This window comes from Oncorhynchus gorbuscha, linkage group LG24 (assembly GCF_021184085.1).
Source record: "Oncorhynchus gorbuscha isolate QuinsamMale2020 ecotype Even-year linkage group LG24, OgorEven_v1.0, whole genome shotgun sequence".
Lineage (NCBI taxonomy): Eukaryota > Metazoa > Chordata > Actinopteri > Salmoniformes > Salmonidae > Oncorhynchus > Oncorhynchus gorbuscha.
Window position 1 is genome coordinate 12,965,440 of NC_060196.1, and position 20,723 is coordinate 12,986,162.

General features: G+C 47.3%; 1 protein-coding gene and 1 pseudogene across 1 annotated transcript; one reads left to right on the top strand and one right to left on the bottom strand.

Moving 5' to 3' along the window:
- Nucleotides 1-145: 145 nt before the first annotated feature.
- LOC124013299 lies at nucleotides 146-8,759 on the bottom strand (annotated as a pseudogene).
- Nucleotides 8,760-16,516: 7,757 nt separating this feature from the next.
- LOC124013282 (nucleolin 1-like) lies at nucleotides 16,517-20,030 on the top strand. The gene is made up of 2 exons (XM_046327547.1): nucleotides 16,517-18,889; nucleotides 18,983-20,030. Exon 1 carries the CDS (start codon nucleotides 17,489-17,491, stop codon nucleotides 18,566-18,568), a length of 1,080 nt encoding a protein of 359 aa, XP_046183503.1. The 5' UTR covers nucleotides 16,517-17,488; the 3' UTR covers nucleotides 18,569-18,889; nucleotides 18,983-20,030.
- Nucleotides 20,031-20,723: the final 693 nt, after the last annotated feature.

Below are 20,723 nucleotides of genomic sequence, written 5' to 3' on the forward strand. Positions count from 1 at the left end.
TTAGGGTTTTAGGCTGGGTTTCCGTATAAGCACTTTGTGACCTCTGCTGATAAAAAAAGGCTTTATAAATTAATTGAATTTTATTCCAAGAAGACAGCAATCACACATTGCTATTGATGATACTTTTGTCTCGTGTTTGTCTGTTTTAGAACGCGTACACGGCGACAGCGATCAACAGCACCAGTTTCTGTACGTCGGCGTGTGACACCTTCATCATCCTGGTGGAGAATGCCCTCAACACCGTTGTACTCGCTGTACTCATAACATACAGCAGAACTATCGCTTTATGGTGAAGATAGCCGTGTTGCAAGCACAGCTTCAGATGCAATCGTTAGGCACGGGCAATTTAAGTGTAGGAAAGGATGAAACAGCATCTGTGCCACCAGTAAGAGCCTCTGACCCTATTACGGGGGATGAGTCACTGGCTGCCATGCCGTCCCTAGGAGGCGTTCTTCACTTGAGTGGGTTGAGTCACAGATGTGATCTTCCTGTCCGGTTTTGCGCCCCCTCTTGCTCGTACGTTGGAGGAGTCTCAGGGTAGTAAGTTTGTGGTCTGTTGATATCCCCCTAGTGGTGTGGGGTCTGTGCTTTGGAAAAGTGGGTGGGGTTAGATCCTGCCTGGTTGGCCCTGTCTGGTGGTATCGTTGGACGGGGCCACAGTGTCCCCCGATCCCCACCCCTGTCTCAGCCTCCAGTATCTATGCTGAAATAGTCTATGTGCCAGTGGGCTAGTGTCAGTCTGTTATATCTGGTTTAATTATCTTGTCTTATCTGGTGTCCTATGTGATTTTAGGTATGCTCCCTCTAATTCTCTCTCTCCCTCCCCAGAACCTGAGCCCTAGGATCTTGCCTCAGGACTACCTGGCCTGATGACTCCTGGCTGTCCCCAGTCCACCTGGTCGCGCTGCTGCTCCAGTTTCAACTGTTCTGCTTGCGGCTAGGGAACCCTGACCTGTTCACCGGACGTGCTACATCCACTGTGATTATTATTTGACCCTGCTGATCATCCATGAACGTTTGTTCTTCAAGATGTTCAATCTGAACTGAGGGTGAGGGGTGGACTGGCCACCCCTCAGAGCCTGGTTCCACTCTATGTTTCTTCCTAGGTTCCTGCCTTTTCAGGGAGTTTATCCTAGCCACCGTGCTTCTACATCTGCATTGCTTGCTGTTTGGGGTTTTAGGCTGGGTTTCCGTATAGCACTTTGTGACATCAGCTGATGTAAAAAGGGCTTTATAAATACATTTGATTGATTGATTGGTTTTTACCCAGTGCTACTTTTACTGCTTCTCTATATGGTAAATAGTGTTTATGCACTTATTACAGTAAATTAGACTATCATATCTACATGCACACACGGTCACTCTCTCTCTCCATTCTCTCTCTTTCTCCATGAGTTTGTAGAGAAAAGTAACACAATTGATTGAGATGAAGCCCATAAACAGTAAACAAAACCATTCAATCAGAGAATACATTTTTTTTTGGTGTTAAGCCTGTGGTAGCCCTTTACATTCGTACCTGTATACAGGTTGACAATTTCAGGACTGATAAGCACTTAAATTGGAACTCAGTGGCTTTACACTAACATGCTATAAATGGTGTCAGAGCTCAGGCTCTGCACCTTGCATTCCTGTACGGGTTTTGACTGACAGCCATTCTGAAGTGCCACACTGCACGTGACAAGAAGTTGCCCCCATCCCTCCCGTTAATTGGGCAACTTTTGGATGTTTGAGTGAGGGAAATGCTGTAAATGAAGAGGACTCTATGTATTCTCGAAGATGAGGCATTGAGGATTATAATAAGTACCGCTTTGATGTCATACAAGCAAACCAAACACCTGTACGTCCAAAATGTGCACTTTATATTTCCATATCATATATCTCAAGTCTATACAGTGTCAACGTTTTTGATCACTATGTATGTAGGTGTACAGTTACAAGATGACATGGCATCATACCCTGTTCTGAACAGAATGAGCCTATGTTTGTCTAATGTGAAGCAATTTTGCAGCAGAACAAGCACCTGAATGCACTCATGGCTAGTCCTAGCTAGTCGTGTTGGCAATAGAACAAGCGTTATTTCTGGACTGCATGAACAACAACAGCAAGTGTGTGATGGTGGGGATGCAGGGTTGTGTTCCAAACAAAACAACTACTCTAGTTCCGTAATGGCACGGCTCGGAGAGCCTAAAAAGCACCTTATAGTTAAAGACTCTTCTTTGAGTCCTAAATGTGCATTGGCAATACTTTGGAGATGTGTGTGTCCACTTGGAGACACCAGTTAGTTCTCTGTTTCAAACCCATTTTTTCTTATATTGTGTTTCACTTACCCCACATTGTCCAGGACTAGTCTGATCGTTTACTGAACGTAACAAATGCAGCAAAACTATTTAAATGTTTTAAATAAATCAAATCCATTTTTATTTGTCACATGCATGTGTATAGCAGAAAAAACATCCCCACATCATGACGCTGCCACCACCATGCTTCGCCGTAAGGGATGGTGCCAGGTTCCACCAGACGTGACGCTTGGCATTCAGATCAAAGAGTTCAATCTTGGTTTCATCAGACCAGAGAATCTTGTTTCTAATGGTCTGAGAGTCCTTTAGGTGCCTTTTGGCAAACTCCAAGTGGGCTGTCATGTGCCTTTTACTGAAGAGTGGCTTCCGTCTGGCCACTCTACCATACAGGGCTGATTGGTGGAGTGCTGCAGACATGGTTGTCCTTCTGGAAGGTTCTCCCATCTCCAGAGACAAACTCTGGAGCTTTGTCAGAGTGACCATCGGGAGAATGGTCACCTCCCTGACCAAGGCCCTTCTATCCTGATTGCTCAGTTTGGCCGGGTGGCCAGCTCTAGGAAAAGTCTTGGTGGTTCCAAACGTCTTCCATTTAACAATGATGGAGGCCACTGTGTTCTGGGGACCTTCAATGCTACAGAAATGTTTTGGTACCCTTCCCCAAAGCTGTGCCTCTACACAATACTGTCTCTGAGCTCTACCCACAATTCCTTCGACCTGATGGCTTGGTTTTTGATCTGACATGCACTGTCAACTGTGGGACCTTATATAGAACAATGTGTGTATTTCCAAAGCGTGTCCAATCAATTGAATTTATCAAAGGTGGACTCCAATCAAGTTGTAGAATCATCTCAAGGATGAACAGTTGCCTATCTAATGTCTTCGAAAGCCTAGTCAACAAACAGATCACTGACCATCTCGAATCCCACCGTACCTTCTCCGCTGTGCAATCTGGTTTCCGAGCCGGTCACGGCTGCACCTCAGCTACGCTCAAGGTACTAAACAATATCATAACCACCATCGATAAAAGACAGTACTGTGCAGCCGTCTTCAATGACCTGGCCAAGGCTTTCGACTCTGTCAATCACCATATTCTCATCGGCAGACTCAGTAGCCTCGGTTTTTCTAATGACTGCCTTGCCTGGTTCACCAACTACTTTGTAAACAGAGTTCAGTGTGTCAAATTGGAGGGCATGTTGTCCAGTCTTCTGGCAGTCTCTATGGGGGTGCCACAGGGTTCAATTCTCGGGACGACTCTTTTCTCTGTATATATCAATGATGTTGCTCTTGCTGTGGGCGATTCCCTGATCCACCTCTACGCAGACGACACCATTCTGTATACTTCTGGCCCTTCCTTGGACACTGTGCTATCTAACCTCCAAACGAGCTTCAATGCCATACAACACTCCTTCCGTGGCCTCCAACTGCTCTTAAATGCTAGTAAAACCAAATGCATGATTTTCAACCGTTCGCTGCCTGCACCCGCACGCCCGACTTGCATCACCACCCTGGATGGTTCCGACCTAGAATATGTGGACATCTATAAGTACCTAGGTGTCTGGCTAGACTGTAAACTCTCCTTCCAGACTCATATCAAACATCTCCAATCTAAAATATATGCACACATGACTGAGATAAAAGCGTCTTTCTAAAATTCCGCAACAAAGCCTCCTTAACTCATGCCGCCAAACTTACCCAAGTAAAACTGACTATCCTACCAATCCTCGACTTTGGCGATGTCATCTACAAAATAGCTTCCAATACTCTACTCTGCAAACTGGATGCAGTTTATCACAGTGCCATCCGTTTTGTTAATAAAGCGCCTTATACCACCCACCACTGCGACCTGTATGCTCTAGTCGGCTGGCCCTCGCTACATATTCGTTGCCAGACCCATTGGCTCCAGGTCATCTACAAGTCCATGCTAGGTAAAGCTCCTGCTCTTTTGCACACCAGTATCTCTACCTGCACATGACCATCTGATCATTTATCACTCCAGTGTTAATCTGCTAAATTGTAATTATTCGCCTACCTCCTCATGCCTTTTGCACACAATGTATATAGACTCTTTAAAAAAAATGTCTACTGTGTTATTGACTTGTTTATTGTTTACTCCATGTGTAACTCTGTGTTGTTGTCTGTTCACACTGCTATGCTTTATGTTGGCCAGGTCGCAGTTGTAAATGAGAACTTGTTCTCAACTAGCCTACCTGGTTAAATAAAGGTGAAATAACATAAAATAAATAAAAATCAATTGAAACAGGAGACACCTGAGCTCAATTTTGAGTCTCATAGCAGTTTTCGGTTTGTCATTATGGGGTATTGTGTAGATTGATGTGGATAAAAACATTTTTAAAATCTATTTTAGAATGAGGCTATAACGTAATAAAAGGTGAAGGGGTCTGAATACTTTCCGAATGCACTGTATACCCAACAATAAAACAATATATTACATTAAATTAAACGCTTGTGATTGTGATGTGTTAATAAATGTAACTGCATTTAATCTAAAATGTAATCTACATGATCCCCGAAAGTATTTATAATGAGAAGACAAGCAACAACTAGCAATGCTGCATACTCCAAAAGACGGTTTAAAAGCTAACCTTTCTTGTAAAAATAATTATAAATTGCTGAGGTATAGTCACTTTTGAGGGCACAAGCTAAAATTTTAATAAAATATTTAAATATTAAATATTTTATATGACATAGTTCCTATTAAACAAACTGGAGGAATGAGACTTGAAATTACTTAGATTCTTTCTAAATATAGTATCATCAAATTACAAAACCACTCTCTTTAACCCACCCATCGTCCTCGTATAGTGTCTAGACCCCGCGTCCTCCGGATCACCCTGTCCCGTCTTGGCTAAAGGCCCAATGTGCGCAAGTGTGACAGTATGCGTGTGAACAGCCTTTGCAGATGTATTTTTTACACCTGCAGCACACCGTGTGTGTCTTGGAGTCCTTCTTGGGTGGACAGAGCTGACACCTCTTCCTCTTACTTGCCCTGGTGGCCGGGGCAGCGAGCGGGGCAGCGGCCGGGCCAACGGCGGGCTCCTCACGCTGTTGATCACGAACCGCCGTAGCACCCTGTAGGACTTTGACGAGCGCTGACGCCGCTTCGGTGCTTCGGTGGGAGATGCTGCCTTCTTTGGATCAACGGCTTGACGAGCGCCTTTCCCAGCTGCTCCAGGAACAACCTGCGCTTGTTCCGCTTGCGAGGCATCCAGTCAGGCTTGATCTCGCGCCATATGACAAAGGCGTTGTTGGAGGACACGTCGAGGATGTTGTGGAAGGTGACCAGGGGCCAGCGGGCAGTCATCCGTCTGCAGCTGTACGTGCCGACCACCTTGTTCAGGTTGTCCACGCTACCCTTGTTGCAGTTGTAGTCTAGGACGTGGGCTGGCTTCCTGTCACGGCGGTCGCTAATGTCGGCCTCTGTGTGCAGCGTGCTCAGAAGTAGCATGTTCTTGTTTTTCTTTGCCAGGTAGGACACTAGAGTGGCGAGGGGCATGAAGGCAAACCTGGAGGACAGGACCTGACAGGGCGGGAGCCCGGCCTTGTTCTTTCTCACCGTGCCCACCATGGTGAGGTTCCTTTCGAGTTCGTAGGAGGTGAAGACGTTGTTACAGGTGACATTGCGACAGCTCAGTCCCGTTGTCAGATCAAGGACGACGCGCATCCCCTGGTTCTTCTCAGGAACTCCGCTGGCCACCTTACCAGTGTACACTTGCATCTTCCAAGCGTAGCTGGACTTGGCGTCGCAGGCCACCCACGACTTGATGCCGTATTTCACCGGCTTGCTGGGGATGTACTGACGGAAAGGACAGAGGCCTTTGGCAAGGGGAGAAGAGATTGGCTTCATTACCGGCTCGTTGAGGCCAATGAGTGCTATGCTACATGCACACGCACGCACACGCACACACACACACGCACACACACACACACACGCACAGTACCTCTGAACGGGAGCAGTTGCTCGTCCACCGTCACGTCAGGCCCCGGGTAGTAGAGGGCCGTCAGCCGCGCAGCCCAATGGTCCCAGACGTCTCGTATGGCTGCGAGTTTGTCAGTGGTGAGTCTGGCGGGCCTTGACTGCCGATCGTCGAATCGCAGCAGCCTCGAGTACCTGTGAAAGACCTTGAGTGGCATGGTGGCTCGGAACACGGTCCTGCTGCTCTCGGCGTCCAACAGGCTGGCCACGGCCTCGCCTCGGGACCTGGTGACGCCCGCTAGGATCAGCAGCCCTACGTAGCCACGCAGGTCCGTAGCGTCCATGGCTCGTCAGCCGCCACCGTATTTTCTGGCCCCGTGCAGGTTTGTCATTTCCAGAATTATCCTTTCTATCGCCGGTGGGACAAACAGGTGGAAGGTGGACGCGATGTCGCGGGCAAGGGTCGCGGAGTCACGTCCGGTCCGGCAGATCACACGGGCCCTGTGGATGCGGCCGTAGGTCACGGGGGACCATTCTATTTTGCTGTTTTTCGACAGCAACGTCTCCCTTTGGTCCGGAGCCGAGGAGATCTCTTCCTCGCATTGGTCCTCGTGCTCGTCCTTGCGTTGGTCCTCGTGTTGGTCGTCATGCTCATCCTCGGGGGCTTCCTCGGGGTCTTCCTCAGAAGAGGGAGAAGAAGCATCGTCGACCTCGCGGCTCTCGGGTTTGTATTCCTCCCCGTCTTTTTCTTCTGAAACCTCTTCCTCCTCCTCCTCCTCCTGGGAACCTGAGTACTCTTCTTGGTCCACGCTGGACACGATCTGTTCTAGAACTTGCGCGGCTGTGAAACGCGCGGCAATGGCCGCTCGGGTCCACTGAGTGGCGGGGAAGAGCACACTTTGCATGGATGGGGCGCCAGTCACTTTGTGCGACGCTGACAATATTAGTATATTGGGGAGCCACACACAACCTTGCCACACTCTCGGACTCTCTACACTCAATGGCATACGCCTCGCCAGTGGCTGGCTGGGTCGCTCTGACTCACGAGCGCAGAGCGGGAGCCCTGGAAACACAGGGCCTGGGTCGCTCTGACCCATGAGCACAGAGTGCAGAGCGAGGAGCCACACACAACCTCGCCACACTCTCAGACTCTCTACACTCAATGGCATACGCCTTGCCAGTGGCTGGCTGGATCGCTCTGATCCCAGGACGACGGGAGGGTTATTTAACCACAAACACATTTCACTTATATTATTCAACAGTACCCCCGCGTGGACACTAGCGGGAGGTCCTGCCTCAACTCACATCCTGGAGATTTCACAGACAGGACACTGTGATTTCCAGCAGTCTGTCCCTTTACACCTAACTCTTTCTCAAACTTTTCTAAAACTATATCAATAACATATCTCTTGGTTAGGAACACTGTGGCGGGTGAGCATAATAGTAATTGTGAGCAGCCGAAAAGCCTGTGTGCTTCGGCATGTGCTTTCCCATCATCTTCCCCTACTGTTGGTCTCACGTCCTGCTCTATCCGATCCGGGTAATAGTCCCTGCACTTGGCTGCCACAGTGGTGCTGTCGAATTGAGGGTGGAGTTCAGCTCCTCTCTTTTCACTCCGATGCGGCACATGAAATAGTTGTCACGTATACCAGGACCGTTGGTAGGTTGTGTTTACAGCACAGGCACCGGGTTGTGTGTGAACTTGGCATAACAGTGTTATTGGGCCACATAACACAAGGCCTGTGATATGAATAATGTCTGGGGGTTCTCACTGGTGGCAATTGTGGAGTCTCTATGAAACACTGTCCTGTTCTCTGTCTAAATGTCTCTGTGGCAAAAAATGTATGCAACTGACTTAGGCAACAATATGCTACTCAACCCCAGTCACCACATGTCACAGTCTCACAGAGTGCATTCGGGGGGATTTGCTTGGCAGGACTGACTAATCAACCGTATCTCTGTCAGGGGTGGTTTATGCTGCTTTCCCCTCCCAATGAAAACACCAACCTGGAGCTGAAAATATAAGTGATGGGAGTGCAAAGCCTATCCTATTTGGGATATGAAACACTGCGAGCTATGCCTTGCATAGTAATGAGGGAGAGACAGGTGTAGGGGTAGCGATACATAGTCAATGTAACAACAGACACGGAACTGTGAGATGGACTGTTGAACAATTTATTCATATTCTTTTTCATGGCCATAGTACGTACGTACATACATACATCCAAATGAGACACAGTTTTCAGTAGCTGGTGGCCAAGTCAATGTCTTGAGGTTTGCTTCCTGACAGAATAAGGATAAGTGGAACAGGTCCAGGGTGGAATGGGATTTCCGCTGGTGGGTGTATCGTGAATAGGATGTTAATATTCACTTTAGCATTATGGTATCTATACTTTCCTTACTCTTCTCCTCTCCCCTCTGACTTGACGGGGGATTGTGATGCGTGGTCGGGCGGCTGCCCCACCGTGAACTTGTCTCACGGGATAGTCATAAGAACCTTCCACTCCTGGGTAGAAGTAGCACGCCATGATGGCTAGTAAGGTGTCGAGATGGTGGTAGTGTGTCAACTGCACGTACATGGCTCTGGTGAAGAGACTCCTATGACACGCCTGTAATTCGCTATAAGTTAGACTCCCTGGCAATGGCAAGGACTGCCTTGTTCTTACTTATGGGGTGAGGTGGGTTCTTAGACCCTTCTTCTCCACATAATTGTTGTAATCTCTGTGGCAGCCTGTTGTAATGACGAAACTAGTAACTCACATCTCTGTCATTCCCTAGGTGTGTGGTGGGCTGCTGCATGTACCCGTTCATGTACCCGTTCTTCAAGAATGAGTTTATGGACACCGTCTACCACTGTCCTACCCGCAACGATGTTCTGGTTATAATAAAGAAGTCAAGTGTGGCACCGATATGGACCGGACCAATGTAGCGGTTCCTATCACCCTAAAAACCTATTCAAACCTATGTGCCTATTCAAAATGTATTCCTTTGAACATGTGTCAATAAAAGACTGAACAGAAGCTCACACATTGGATCCTTGTCATTTATTCAAATAGGTAGCACAGCTTCGCCCACTGCTACACACACTATATACCTGTGACATGTGAGAAAAGCCAGAGGGCTATGGTAACATCACACAGGACAATATACTGCTGTTTGGACAATGGTTTTACTTGTTGCCTCCAGTCTATTATTCGGTTCCATGAACTAATAAAGAAATAGATATACCATACACAACATGTTACTTAACAAGTCATTAGAAGAAGATATAGGGTCCATTCTTGGGAGACTGCTTTCAAGGTTGGTTTCATGTCTTCAGACGCACCCAGGTACAGAGCATCCGCTTCTCGCTATTGCTGATGCAGCTCCTGACAATTGGAATGTAACCACAATGCAGCAGGACACACTTAGGGTTCTTTGCAAAATATCATGATAGCTACACCTATTAGGCAAAGGTCTCCCAATGATGCCCTCAGGGTGAGCCTGAGAGGTTGGGTCCTGCGTGGTTGGGTCCTGCGTGGTTGGGTCCTGCGTGGTTGGGCTGCGGTCCTGCTCCACGTTCCCCTTTGCCACTCAGCCCAAGCGGCGGAGACTTCAGGGAGAGGCTCGAGGTCCTTAGATGAAGCTCGACTGTGAATTGTACGAGTTGACGCTTCTGCTGATGCAGTCACGAGCTGAGGAGGGTATCGCCACAGCCTCAGGGATGTCTCGTGGACCATCAACCGTGATCACCTTGTGCTTCCCCTTTAGAACAGTCGAAGTCAGCACCATGGTCATCACGTACATGATGTAGATTATGATGTTGAACACTGCGATAGCGCACTCCATTTTATGCAACCTTTGGGCGTCGCTGATCATAGGTTGGTAAAGCAGCTCCATGCAGCCCGAGATCACGGCCATGAACAGCTCGATGTTCATCATGATGAGGCATGCCATCACGGTCCTGGTGCTCTTGACGGACTCCGGACGCTTGTAAAAGCCATCAGAGTCGTCCATTTTTTTTGCACTTGGAGGCGAAGTAGCTGAGCACTATGCTCACCACCATGGCAAGATAACCAAGCGTGACGAGGGCAATCCCAGAGTGGATGTACACATACTCATAGTCAGGTCTGCCTTCGGAATGGGACGACTGCTGCGAGTCTGAGGTCCTTGTACCGTGTTTGTTGTTGATGAAGTACAGAATGTTGTTGGAGATGGTAAGAAACCCCACGATGAGAGATGTGATGACTGCGATGGAGGCTCCCAACTTGCCCCTGAAACGGGCAGCGCTCAGTATGGGGCCGTTCGGGACCCCTAACCTTCTGTTATTAAACTGGTTTCTTGCGATTCAAATCTCTCAGAGGGGATCCCTGGGGCCTTGTTCCCCCTTCTGCTTTGAACTTCCTTACTTACTGGCGTTGCAATAGTACGGGTACCTTAGTTGTGCCACTTCTGTTTCTCACAAAGGGACAGGGTTATCACAGCAACCTAACAATCCTAGAACATTTAATACAATGAAGCTCCAGGACCCTGTCATCGAGTTCCGGGGCTACGGTGGTGCGCTGTGTGCCAAGTCTACAGCTGACCACTGTTGGTACAATCACCAGAACCTTGGTGTCTACCATGTGCTGCAGGAAGTGCTCAACGGGCCACAACATGATAAGCATGGATCTGTTCACCAGGGATGTGCAGGACCTGAACGCCATCCCCGAGAGCTCGCTGGAGTGGCTGCCTGAGTACCTAAGAAACCTTAACGCGCCCGAGTCCAAGGGATCGGTGGTCAAGGAAGCCATGATGCAACTGTTCAAGTGTAGACCCCTGACTCCAGCCGCTTGCAGACGCTTCTGAGATATGAGCCATATGTCCACAGTCATAGGCATTGCGGTAGATGTGCAGTGCAAGGACGTGTTCAACGGAAAGGAGAGACTGCGAGACGTCGGCCCCATGTGGCGCCTCATTCTCACGCAGCTTGAGGCTCTGCGTCTTGCTCCCATTTGCGCAGGCCTCAAGGTTGCCGGTGTGCTAAAGCCCGATAGGTTATGTAAACCCGGATCGTACACGTACCACAATGGCTGTAGGCAAGGCTGCAAGTTCATCCGGTGCACATGGGGCTTCTACACCGAGGTGGACCTAGTGGCCAACGACACCGTAAAGGGAGACGTAGCCCTGCTGGAGCTCAAGACCAGGAACAAAGACGTTCTAGACCAGGCCACCTTGTGGCGATACAACACTCAACTGTGGCTTACGTGGCTGATGTTCTCGCTCACGTACCCCGGCATGGCAGAGCGGTCTGCTGCGTATCTGATGATAGGCCATGCACCAACCAGGTTACCATACGGAGTTGTTTAAGGCCCACGATCTCTAAGACAATGCGACGGAAGTTCCAGTGACTGAACTGTTTCTGCTCCCAGGTGCTTAACTGTCTGGCACCTACGTGTGTCAACATGAGAGTGGAGAGGGTCGAGGCCAGCGGAGCCTCAACTGCAAGGGGAGAGACCCCAAGGCTAGAGCCTACCGATTTGTGTTACAGGAACATACTTTTCAACCAGGAGAAACTGAATATCAGGAAGAGTGTACAGGTGACAATCACCCGAGACACCGATGTTGTTTCTCCTGTTGGAATCGACCACGATGAAGACGAATAAACGTACATGTAGTGTCCTTGCTCCTGCAACGCAATAGCTCCCTTGCGACCATCCAAACAGGGCTCGAGTCGCCAACACTAGAGCAGTTCCTTGTAGCAGGGCTCATTTTAATTTATTTTTTTATTTTTTTACCTTAATTTAACTAGGCAAGTCAGTTAAGAACAAATTATTCTTTTCAATGACGGCCTAGGACGGCCTAGGAACAGTGGGTTAACTGCCTTGTTCAGGGGCAGAACAACAGATTTGTAGGCTACCCTGCCGCCCCAAGACTCCAACCGTACAGCATTTGCCCAGAGGTGCATGAAAGACCCAACCAAAGGGTGACCCGCGGCTACATATTGCCCGGCTACACTGTCCCTGTAGACATACTTTAGACTTATGCCATCCCTCTTCTATTCGATGGTATAACGCATTGATGGACATGGGGTTGAAACACAAGGCCCTTCACGCGATGCTCGCAAACCCTCACCTGGCGTTTTTTGAATTGATCGACAGACCGTGGCAAAAACAGGATTGGACTCTGATAGACCATCTCATGGTAATCCACAAAGTCAAGGACAGTGACTATATCGAGGATGATCCTCAGGCGTCCGTAGTTAGCATGGCCAGAACCCTGGCGTCTTGTTACATCTCGGAAAATGCACACAGCCGGTGTGTAGTGCTTGTAAAGGAAGGCGTGGGCCGGCCGTGAGGGAGATCAGACAGAACGGCCCTCCGCTACCTCACATAGCATTCTGTAAGCGTAATCTGTGCGCAATAGAATACACCATGATGAAGCTTTTGGCCGACATGGGTATGAAAAACAAGTTGTTCCTAGTGACCGGCGTGAAAGGAGACTCCTCTGAGGACGAACCCCTAGAGGGAACCTCGGTCGATAACCTGGTGTCCTTCCACCAGACGTACCTGGTGTACCGGGAGTGTCAGGACGACATTCTATTCGTGAACACGTTCCAAGATCTGAACCCTCCTGAGGGTGGTGAGCTGTCAGACCTAGATCCCGGCTATGCTGACGGTTCGATAGACAGGCCTGAGGGACATGAGGGCGTCTTTGTGGCGACTTCCGCCGACCCCGAGACTATACAATTGTTTACATTGAGCCGACATGCAACTCGTGGAGTTGGCCAACGTTCTGAAAGGTAGCGTGACCGTGTGCACCGGAGACTCGGACCTGGTGGCCGTGCTGACGGCTTGTGGCCGTGAGGGCATTACTATGAGGCTAGACAACAAGAGCTAACACGAGGATCGAGACATGCACATGTCCACCTTCGGGGAGCTGCTGTTTGACAGTCCAGACAATCGCCCACCCAAGCTTCAGTGTAGGGAACTGGCGGATGGTCAGTCCCGAAGGGCTACACCTAGAGCCTCAGCCCAGCTGTCCCGTTTATTAATTAAATGTTAAACTGTGTCCTGACGTCGGGTTGCCGGAGGTGTGCATAGATGGCTATCCAGGTTACCTTGTCAACTTTAGAGGCTCATTTACCCGGATACCAGTTACCTGGATACCATTTACAAAACACTGAGGGAAATGAACCAAAACAGCCTGGCAGACCAGTTGAAAAAGTACATAGCTGGCCTCAGTCCCTAGGATATGTAGTCAATGATAAACTGTTTTACTACACTGAACAGTATTAGTTCTATAAATGTGCCATTGCAACATGTCTCTATTGAGCTGCAGCTGATATGTACCACTGATTTGTTTTGTGATATACTGCTCAATAAAGCAGAGTGACAACAATGTATACTGTGCATGTCTCACGTACGCACGCACGCACGCACGTACGCACGCACGCACGCACGCACGCACGCACGCACGCACACACACACACACACACACACACACACACACACACACACACACACACACACACACACACACAAGTAGAGTACAACTTGCATTATAATGAAGTGCAGCCTTTTGTAATTACACATCTTTTCATGTCACACCTCTCACTCAAAGTGCAAAACTACACACCAAATATCCATAACCATAAGCTATTTCTCAGCTTTTGACTCAGTTGTCAATTGCATAAAAAGCGTTTTTCAAAACACTACACACACAATTCTCTACCTAAAACACAAAACTCTAACAGGAAGTGACTTGCTTTCCTTTTCCAAACACAAGCAAACAAAATACTACACTTATTCACCAGGTCACACACACACTCCTCACATGTGCAAACACTAATAGCTTAACTGATCACTAACCAATCTTTGCTTTACTGTAGTATAGGCCTATAAATAGGTCAAAGGTCAGATTACCTGTTTTGAACAATGGATGCCAACAATGAACAGAGAGCAAGAGGAGTAGGAGGGAGAGGAAGAGGAAGAAGAGGACGAGGGCAAAGAAGAGAAGGAAGGAGAGCCATCTCTGATGAGATTAGGGCAACACTAGTTGATCATGTGATCAACCACGGTTGACCATGAGAGAGGCTGGACTGAGAGTCCAGCCCAACTTGAGTCGATTTACAGTGGCGTCCATAATTCAAACCTTCAGAAATGAGAACAGGTATGCAACTATCTAATTACTATTTTAGCATTACAGTAATGTACTGTAAAATACATATGACTGTATAGTATTGCATAAACATTTGTAACTCTAAGCCATCCATTTACTGCACTGCATTGAATGAATGAGGTTGGTTATCATGCTGTACTACATTTTTTTGTACATTGTTTATAGTTCCTATGCTGAACACATACTGTGTTTGAATTCTGTACAGAGTGTAAAGGCAAAGACATCATGGAGGATGAGGACACTTGTTTACAGATGTACAAAAGACTGCAATTATAAATATGGTTTTGGCCAACAATGCAATTAGGATTCGAGAGATAAGAGAGCATATCTTGAATAATGACACCATATTTAACAACATCAATGCTGTAAGCCTGTTGACCATACAACGCATCCTCCAACGGCACCGAGTGACGATGAAACAACTTTACAAGGTGCCATTCGAGAGAAAATCTGACAGAGTCAAGAATATGCGACATGACTTTGTAGAGGTATGTATGCAACACTACTTCCAGTACTTCAGACATACCATATTTACTCATCTGTAAATCCTTTTGTCTGTTACAGAGAGTATTGGAGCTGGATCGCCATGAATTTATTTATGTGGATGAGGTTGGCTTCAACCTCACCAAAACCAGGCGCCGCAGAAGAAATGTAATAGGACAGAGGGCAATTACCAATGCCCCTGGACAGCGTGGGGGTAATATAACTATGTGTGCTGCCATCACTCAAAACGGGGTCCTCCATCACAATGCCACACTGGGTCCGTACAACACATATGCTCACTTTTCTGGATGCAATTTACACAATGCTTGTCCCTGATGCAGATCAGGAGCCTGCTAGATTTGTGGTTTTATGGGACAATGTTCGTTTTCACCGGGCTGTTCTGGTCCAAAACTGGTTTGCCACCCATCCACAATTTGTAGTTTTGTACCTACCCCCATATTCATCTTTTCTAAATCCCATAGAGGAATTCTTCTCAGCCTGGCGCTGGAAAGTGTTTGATCGCCAACCCTATGCCCGCATGCCGATTCTCCAGGCAATGGATGACGCATGTGGGGACATAGAGGTTGCCTCTGTCCAAGGTTGGATACGCCACGATAGGAGATACTTCCCTCCATGTTTGGCAGGAGAAAATGTATCTTGTGATGTGGACGAAGCATTGTGGCCAGACCAAGGCCGGAGAAGAGATGAAGCGTAGCTTAGCACTGGTGACTGCCCCCCCCGGGACCCCAAACACACAATTGTGTTCTTTACTGTATTCTAAAGAAAATATTTTTGGTTTACATATGTTAATGGTTTTGTTGTATGCTACTGTATACAACAGTAATGTTTGGCCTAATAAATATTTTCTGTTTCTACATTGCATTGGTGTTTACAGTGAACTTGTTACCCCTCAGCAGATTACTTTCACTGTAGAACATTGTATTGAAATGTAGATATAAGCCTATGAAAGACCAAAGAGCTTTAGATTTGTTTACATGGTATATCCAAAAATGTACTATTATGAAAGCAGTGTTTGCCATTTGACGCAAATGCTTCATTCTGACATGTGTTTATGGCATTTTGAATGCAGTGTTACATTTTGAAGGAGATGTGAGACATTTTGCATTCTGTGGGTGCAGTTTTGGGAATTGTGTGTAGAGTTTTGAAAAAAAAAGGAGACAGTTTTAAAAACGTGTGTGAGCAGTTGGAAAAAACTGTAATAGACCCGTGACCATTGATTTGTCAGAGTCATCGTTATCGCTTACCATCATTTAAATGTGTAACCGGTAGACATATAGCACTCTCCAATGTTCTCATGCAGGTCACCTTTATTGTATCTGTTCACACGGAAAATGTGCTGGATGAACAAACATACCTTATAGATAAGGTCCCCCTTGTTTACACCAGATCGTGTTTGGGTAGCACGGCAACAGGTCCAAAGTCAATCAGTTACTAACAGCTTCCACCTTAGACTCCCAAACAGAAAAGCTTGTTATTCTGTAGTTGAAATAGCTAAACGAATGACCTATATTTCTGGTGTGGATGTTTGCTCACCATGGAGATAGCAGTAGCTGGGTGAATCATTCACACTTGGACAGTCTGAGCTTCATTGACATAAAAGCTGTTGGAAACCCCTGCAGGTGTCGGATGTTTCCGAGCCCCATATACATAACAGTGGTTGGACGATCTACCTTGCTCTGGATGTTTGAGCCCCGTGGAGATAACATTAGTTGGGTGAGCCACGTGTACTTGGAAAGTGTGAGTTTCATCTGCGTAACAGTGGTTGGAAGACCCAGCTGCGGCCGGAGGTGTCAGCTCTGTTTGGATTGTATGAGCAATGTTCGATGAACAGCGGTTGGACGACTCGGGAGTTATTGGACAATTCGAGGTTATGTGCATAACATCGGAATGGACAATTCAGCAGCGGTTGTACGTATCGGAAGCCTGTAGAAACAGCAGTTGGTTGGATACACAGTGAGACATTGAAACAAGCTCACCTCAGGTTGACACCTAAGCAGTGAAACAGGAAAGATACAAATAGTCTACCTGATGCCACATTGTGATGATTACTTCAAAGGCCTTGAAGCTTTTAGGAGGAGCCTCAGCTACATATATAAGATTAGTTACACAGACAGTGGATAATTCAGTATATATTTGCAGCTGAACCATGAAGATGGTCCAGTGCTAGTGTGATGTACTTTACAAAACAACAAGAATGAGAAACAAAAGATAGAATGTCACATGACATTGATTCAACATACCATAACAGAGGCGAATGGTACTACCAGCATCACAATATGGCCCTAAGAGTTGAGGAATATACACAGTTGAGAGAATCTACACCCTCTCCCTTGCGCAACATACAGCAGAGAAGGAGGCATGAAAGAGTCTCTAATGACAGGCTGTATAACACAGAGAACACATATCAACACCACCTTCTGGTTCCACACAATGTACCTGTGTATCCTAGACACCCCCAACCCTTTGACTTAAGATGTAGGTCTGACAAAAACAGGTTACAACAAGTTAGTCATGACATAGGACTGTCACCGAAGACCAAGGTTTACAATGGACCGCCAACTCGGTACAACAAACGGCCACAAAACGTTTATCATGCTCCTACTACAGCAGAGACATGACCCATTGTTCTGTCAACTGTAGGCGAAGCAAAGAACCCAATACAGGCCTTAAAGCTCAAAGGTTGTGTCCCGAAGTCTCCTGTAGCAGCGGCCGCAATGGTGGTCTTGGTAGCAGCGTCACATCGGCAAAGATTGGCAGATATGAAAAGAGGTTTTCTTCACAAAGGAGACCGAACAACAGTGAGGAAGTAGACAGTGGCACATCAGAGGTTCTACACCATGTCACGGATACCAATGAGGAGGCTAACCTACCTAGAGAACCCGGTGCAGATGATAGCGGAGATGAAAGCGTCAACTCCAGCAGTGGAATCGTGACAAAAGTACCTACAGAACCCAGTGCAGATGATAGCGGACATGAAAGCGTCAACTCCAGCAGTGGAATCGGGACAAAAGTACCTACAGAACCCAGTGCAGATGATAGCGGGGATGAAAGCGTCAACTCCAGCAGTGGAATCGGGACAAAAGTACCTACAGAATCCAGTGCAGATGATAGCGGACATGAAAGCGTCAACTCCAGCAGTGGAATCGGGACAAAAGTACCTACAGAATCCAGTGCAGATGATAGCGGAGATGAAAGCGACACAAGTTCCTCCAGTGACTCTGTTCACACTCGCGATGAGGACAAGGATGACGGTCACAATTCTGTACCCAAACATGTCGCGGAAAGGGTATCCTCTCCAGTCAAACATAGTGTACCTATCAAACAAAAAAGTACCAGAGTGACTGGAGTCCAACAAGACGCTGATACTGAACCATGTGTATCTGCTGAGCCAGAGTATCAGTATACAGAGGATGCTGCCTGTTCTGGGACGGTATGCACTGTGCCTAATTCCCCCACGACGCAAACCCAGGAGCCAGACTCTGATGAGACTCAGACCAAGGAGGAAGTGTCCGCTGAGACTCAGACCCCAGAATCTGCTGAGACGCAGACCGAGGAGCCAGACTTGGATGAGACTCAGACCAATGAGGTAGTGTCCGCTGAGACTGTGTCTGCTGCGACTCAGACCCCAGAATCTGCTGAGACACAGACCGAGGAGCCAGACTCTGATGAGACAGACCAAGGACCCAGACTCTGATGAGACTCAGACCAAGGAGGTAGTGTCTGCTGTACCCAAGCCCCAGTCTACAACTGAACCATCGTTCCAACAACCTATTGGTGAAACATGTGAAATGTCTCACAATGTGCCTGAATATAGAGTTGACCATGCAATTGTATTAGCTGCGCCCGGGTATCAAGATAGGGCTGATGAAGTTGTCTCTGCGACAGAGCACGTAACCAGGGCCGGGTGTGCTACCTCAAAGGAACCTGAGACTGCCGTGGATAGCATCACAGCCATGTCTGGGTGTGATACATCAGAGGAGGTTGATGCTGCCCTTGATAGCATGACATGTGTCACGTAAGTGTATCTATCACACACATTGTGTTATTACTGAACAGTAATCTATTGCCTTTAGGTAGAGGGGTGACTTGTTTCTGCCTTGTGTTACAGGGGTACCGAGAGAGTTCCGGATGATATGCTAACCGAGGGGGAATATGCAAACGCCTTTCAAGAGTGTGAAGTGTCTCAATTCTATTTCCTCCCGAGCCGCATTTCAGTAGGCCACAGTTGAACGTTGACTCTTGTCCAGGTTCAATATTTTCTGCTACAACCGATCCCCTTCCCACTATGATACCACCTTCAAGCGCCATCTCTAATGTGGTAACCCAGCCTAAAGATGTGGAACTCAACGCCTTCAATGCCTGTATTGGTGACATGGACCCTCTCGGGTACCCAGACAACTCCATGTTTGCTCTTGAGAGGGTCTGTGGTGAATATGTATTTCAACAACAACATCAGTCGGCACAGCCTCTAGAGGCCCAGCAGGTTGAGGTGCAGCTGGAAACGTTTCATCAAGTGCCTTGAACGCCGCAGGAGGCCAGGGTCCTACATCCCGAACAACCAGCATCTCAAGTGCCTAAAACGTCACAGTAGACTGTTGATATACACGGGTTCAAACTCAAGCCAGTGACATCTTTACAGTCGCAAAGGACATTGTTCCCCACACCACCACAATCCGAAGCGGCTGTCACCTATGAAGAACCCGTGCCTGGTCCCAGCCGATATAACCTGGACTACTTTGGTCCATGTCATAGCTTTGTTGGCCTCCAGGATTGGGATGGAAACAGTAACACCTCACCTGGCCCAGCAACGGGCCAAAGATGATAGCAGTTGTCAATGGCAGGAATGCCAATAACATGTTCACATGCCCCTCAGATGGTAATTCAGGAGGTAATTACATCGATATTGTTGAGGAGTTTAGCTCCTTCCACAACAGTGGCGATGATGGTATTGGTCTCACTCGCGTGTCCACAACCATAGAGTATTACAGTTTCCTTTAATGTAGAGCAATGATGTTTGTATATTGTTACCAATTTCACGTGTGTACGATTTTATACCTTACTTTAATCGACCATATTACACCTGAGTAATGTGTATACCCTTTTGTACCTACCCTTTTCTACTTTTCTATCAGCCAACTGTATATCTCTATTGCCTTGAAATAAAATATGTCTTGCACATACATATATCTTGGTTGTGTTTATTTGAAAGATGACAGCGACACCACGTTTTGAAAGACAATTGACGTGACAGTAATTGAGAATGAACTGCCTATGATCGGGTGCACATCTATGTGGATTACTCAGTAGACACTGGTTCTGTGTTGCATTCCCTGCCTTAGTTCTACACGGCCAGAGGAATCAGACGCTATTTCATTCAGCACAGGGACCTATCTGTGTACTGTCTATTTAGAACTTACAAAGGATGGTGCTACTCGCCCCCTTATGCCAGTGATCCTGCTGGTGTTTCCATGTGATAGGGTAGTGGGATATACAGTGGGGTATGACAGACAAAAGGAGAAGAAAAAAATCCAGAAAATCACATTGTAGGATTTGTAATGAATTTATTTGCAAAGTATGGTGGAAAATAAGTATTTGGTCACCTACATACAAGCAAGATTTCTGGCTCTCACAGACCTGTAACTTCTTCTTTAAGAGGCTCCTCTGTCCTCCACTCATTACCTGTATTAATGGCACCTGTTTGAACTTATCAGTATAAAAGACACCTGTCCACAACCTCAAACAGTCACACTCCAAACTCCACTATGGCCAAGACCAAAGAGCTGTCAAAGGACACCAGAAACAAAATTGTAGACCTTCTCCATGCTGGGAAGACTGAATCTGCAATAGGT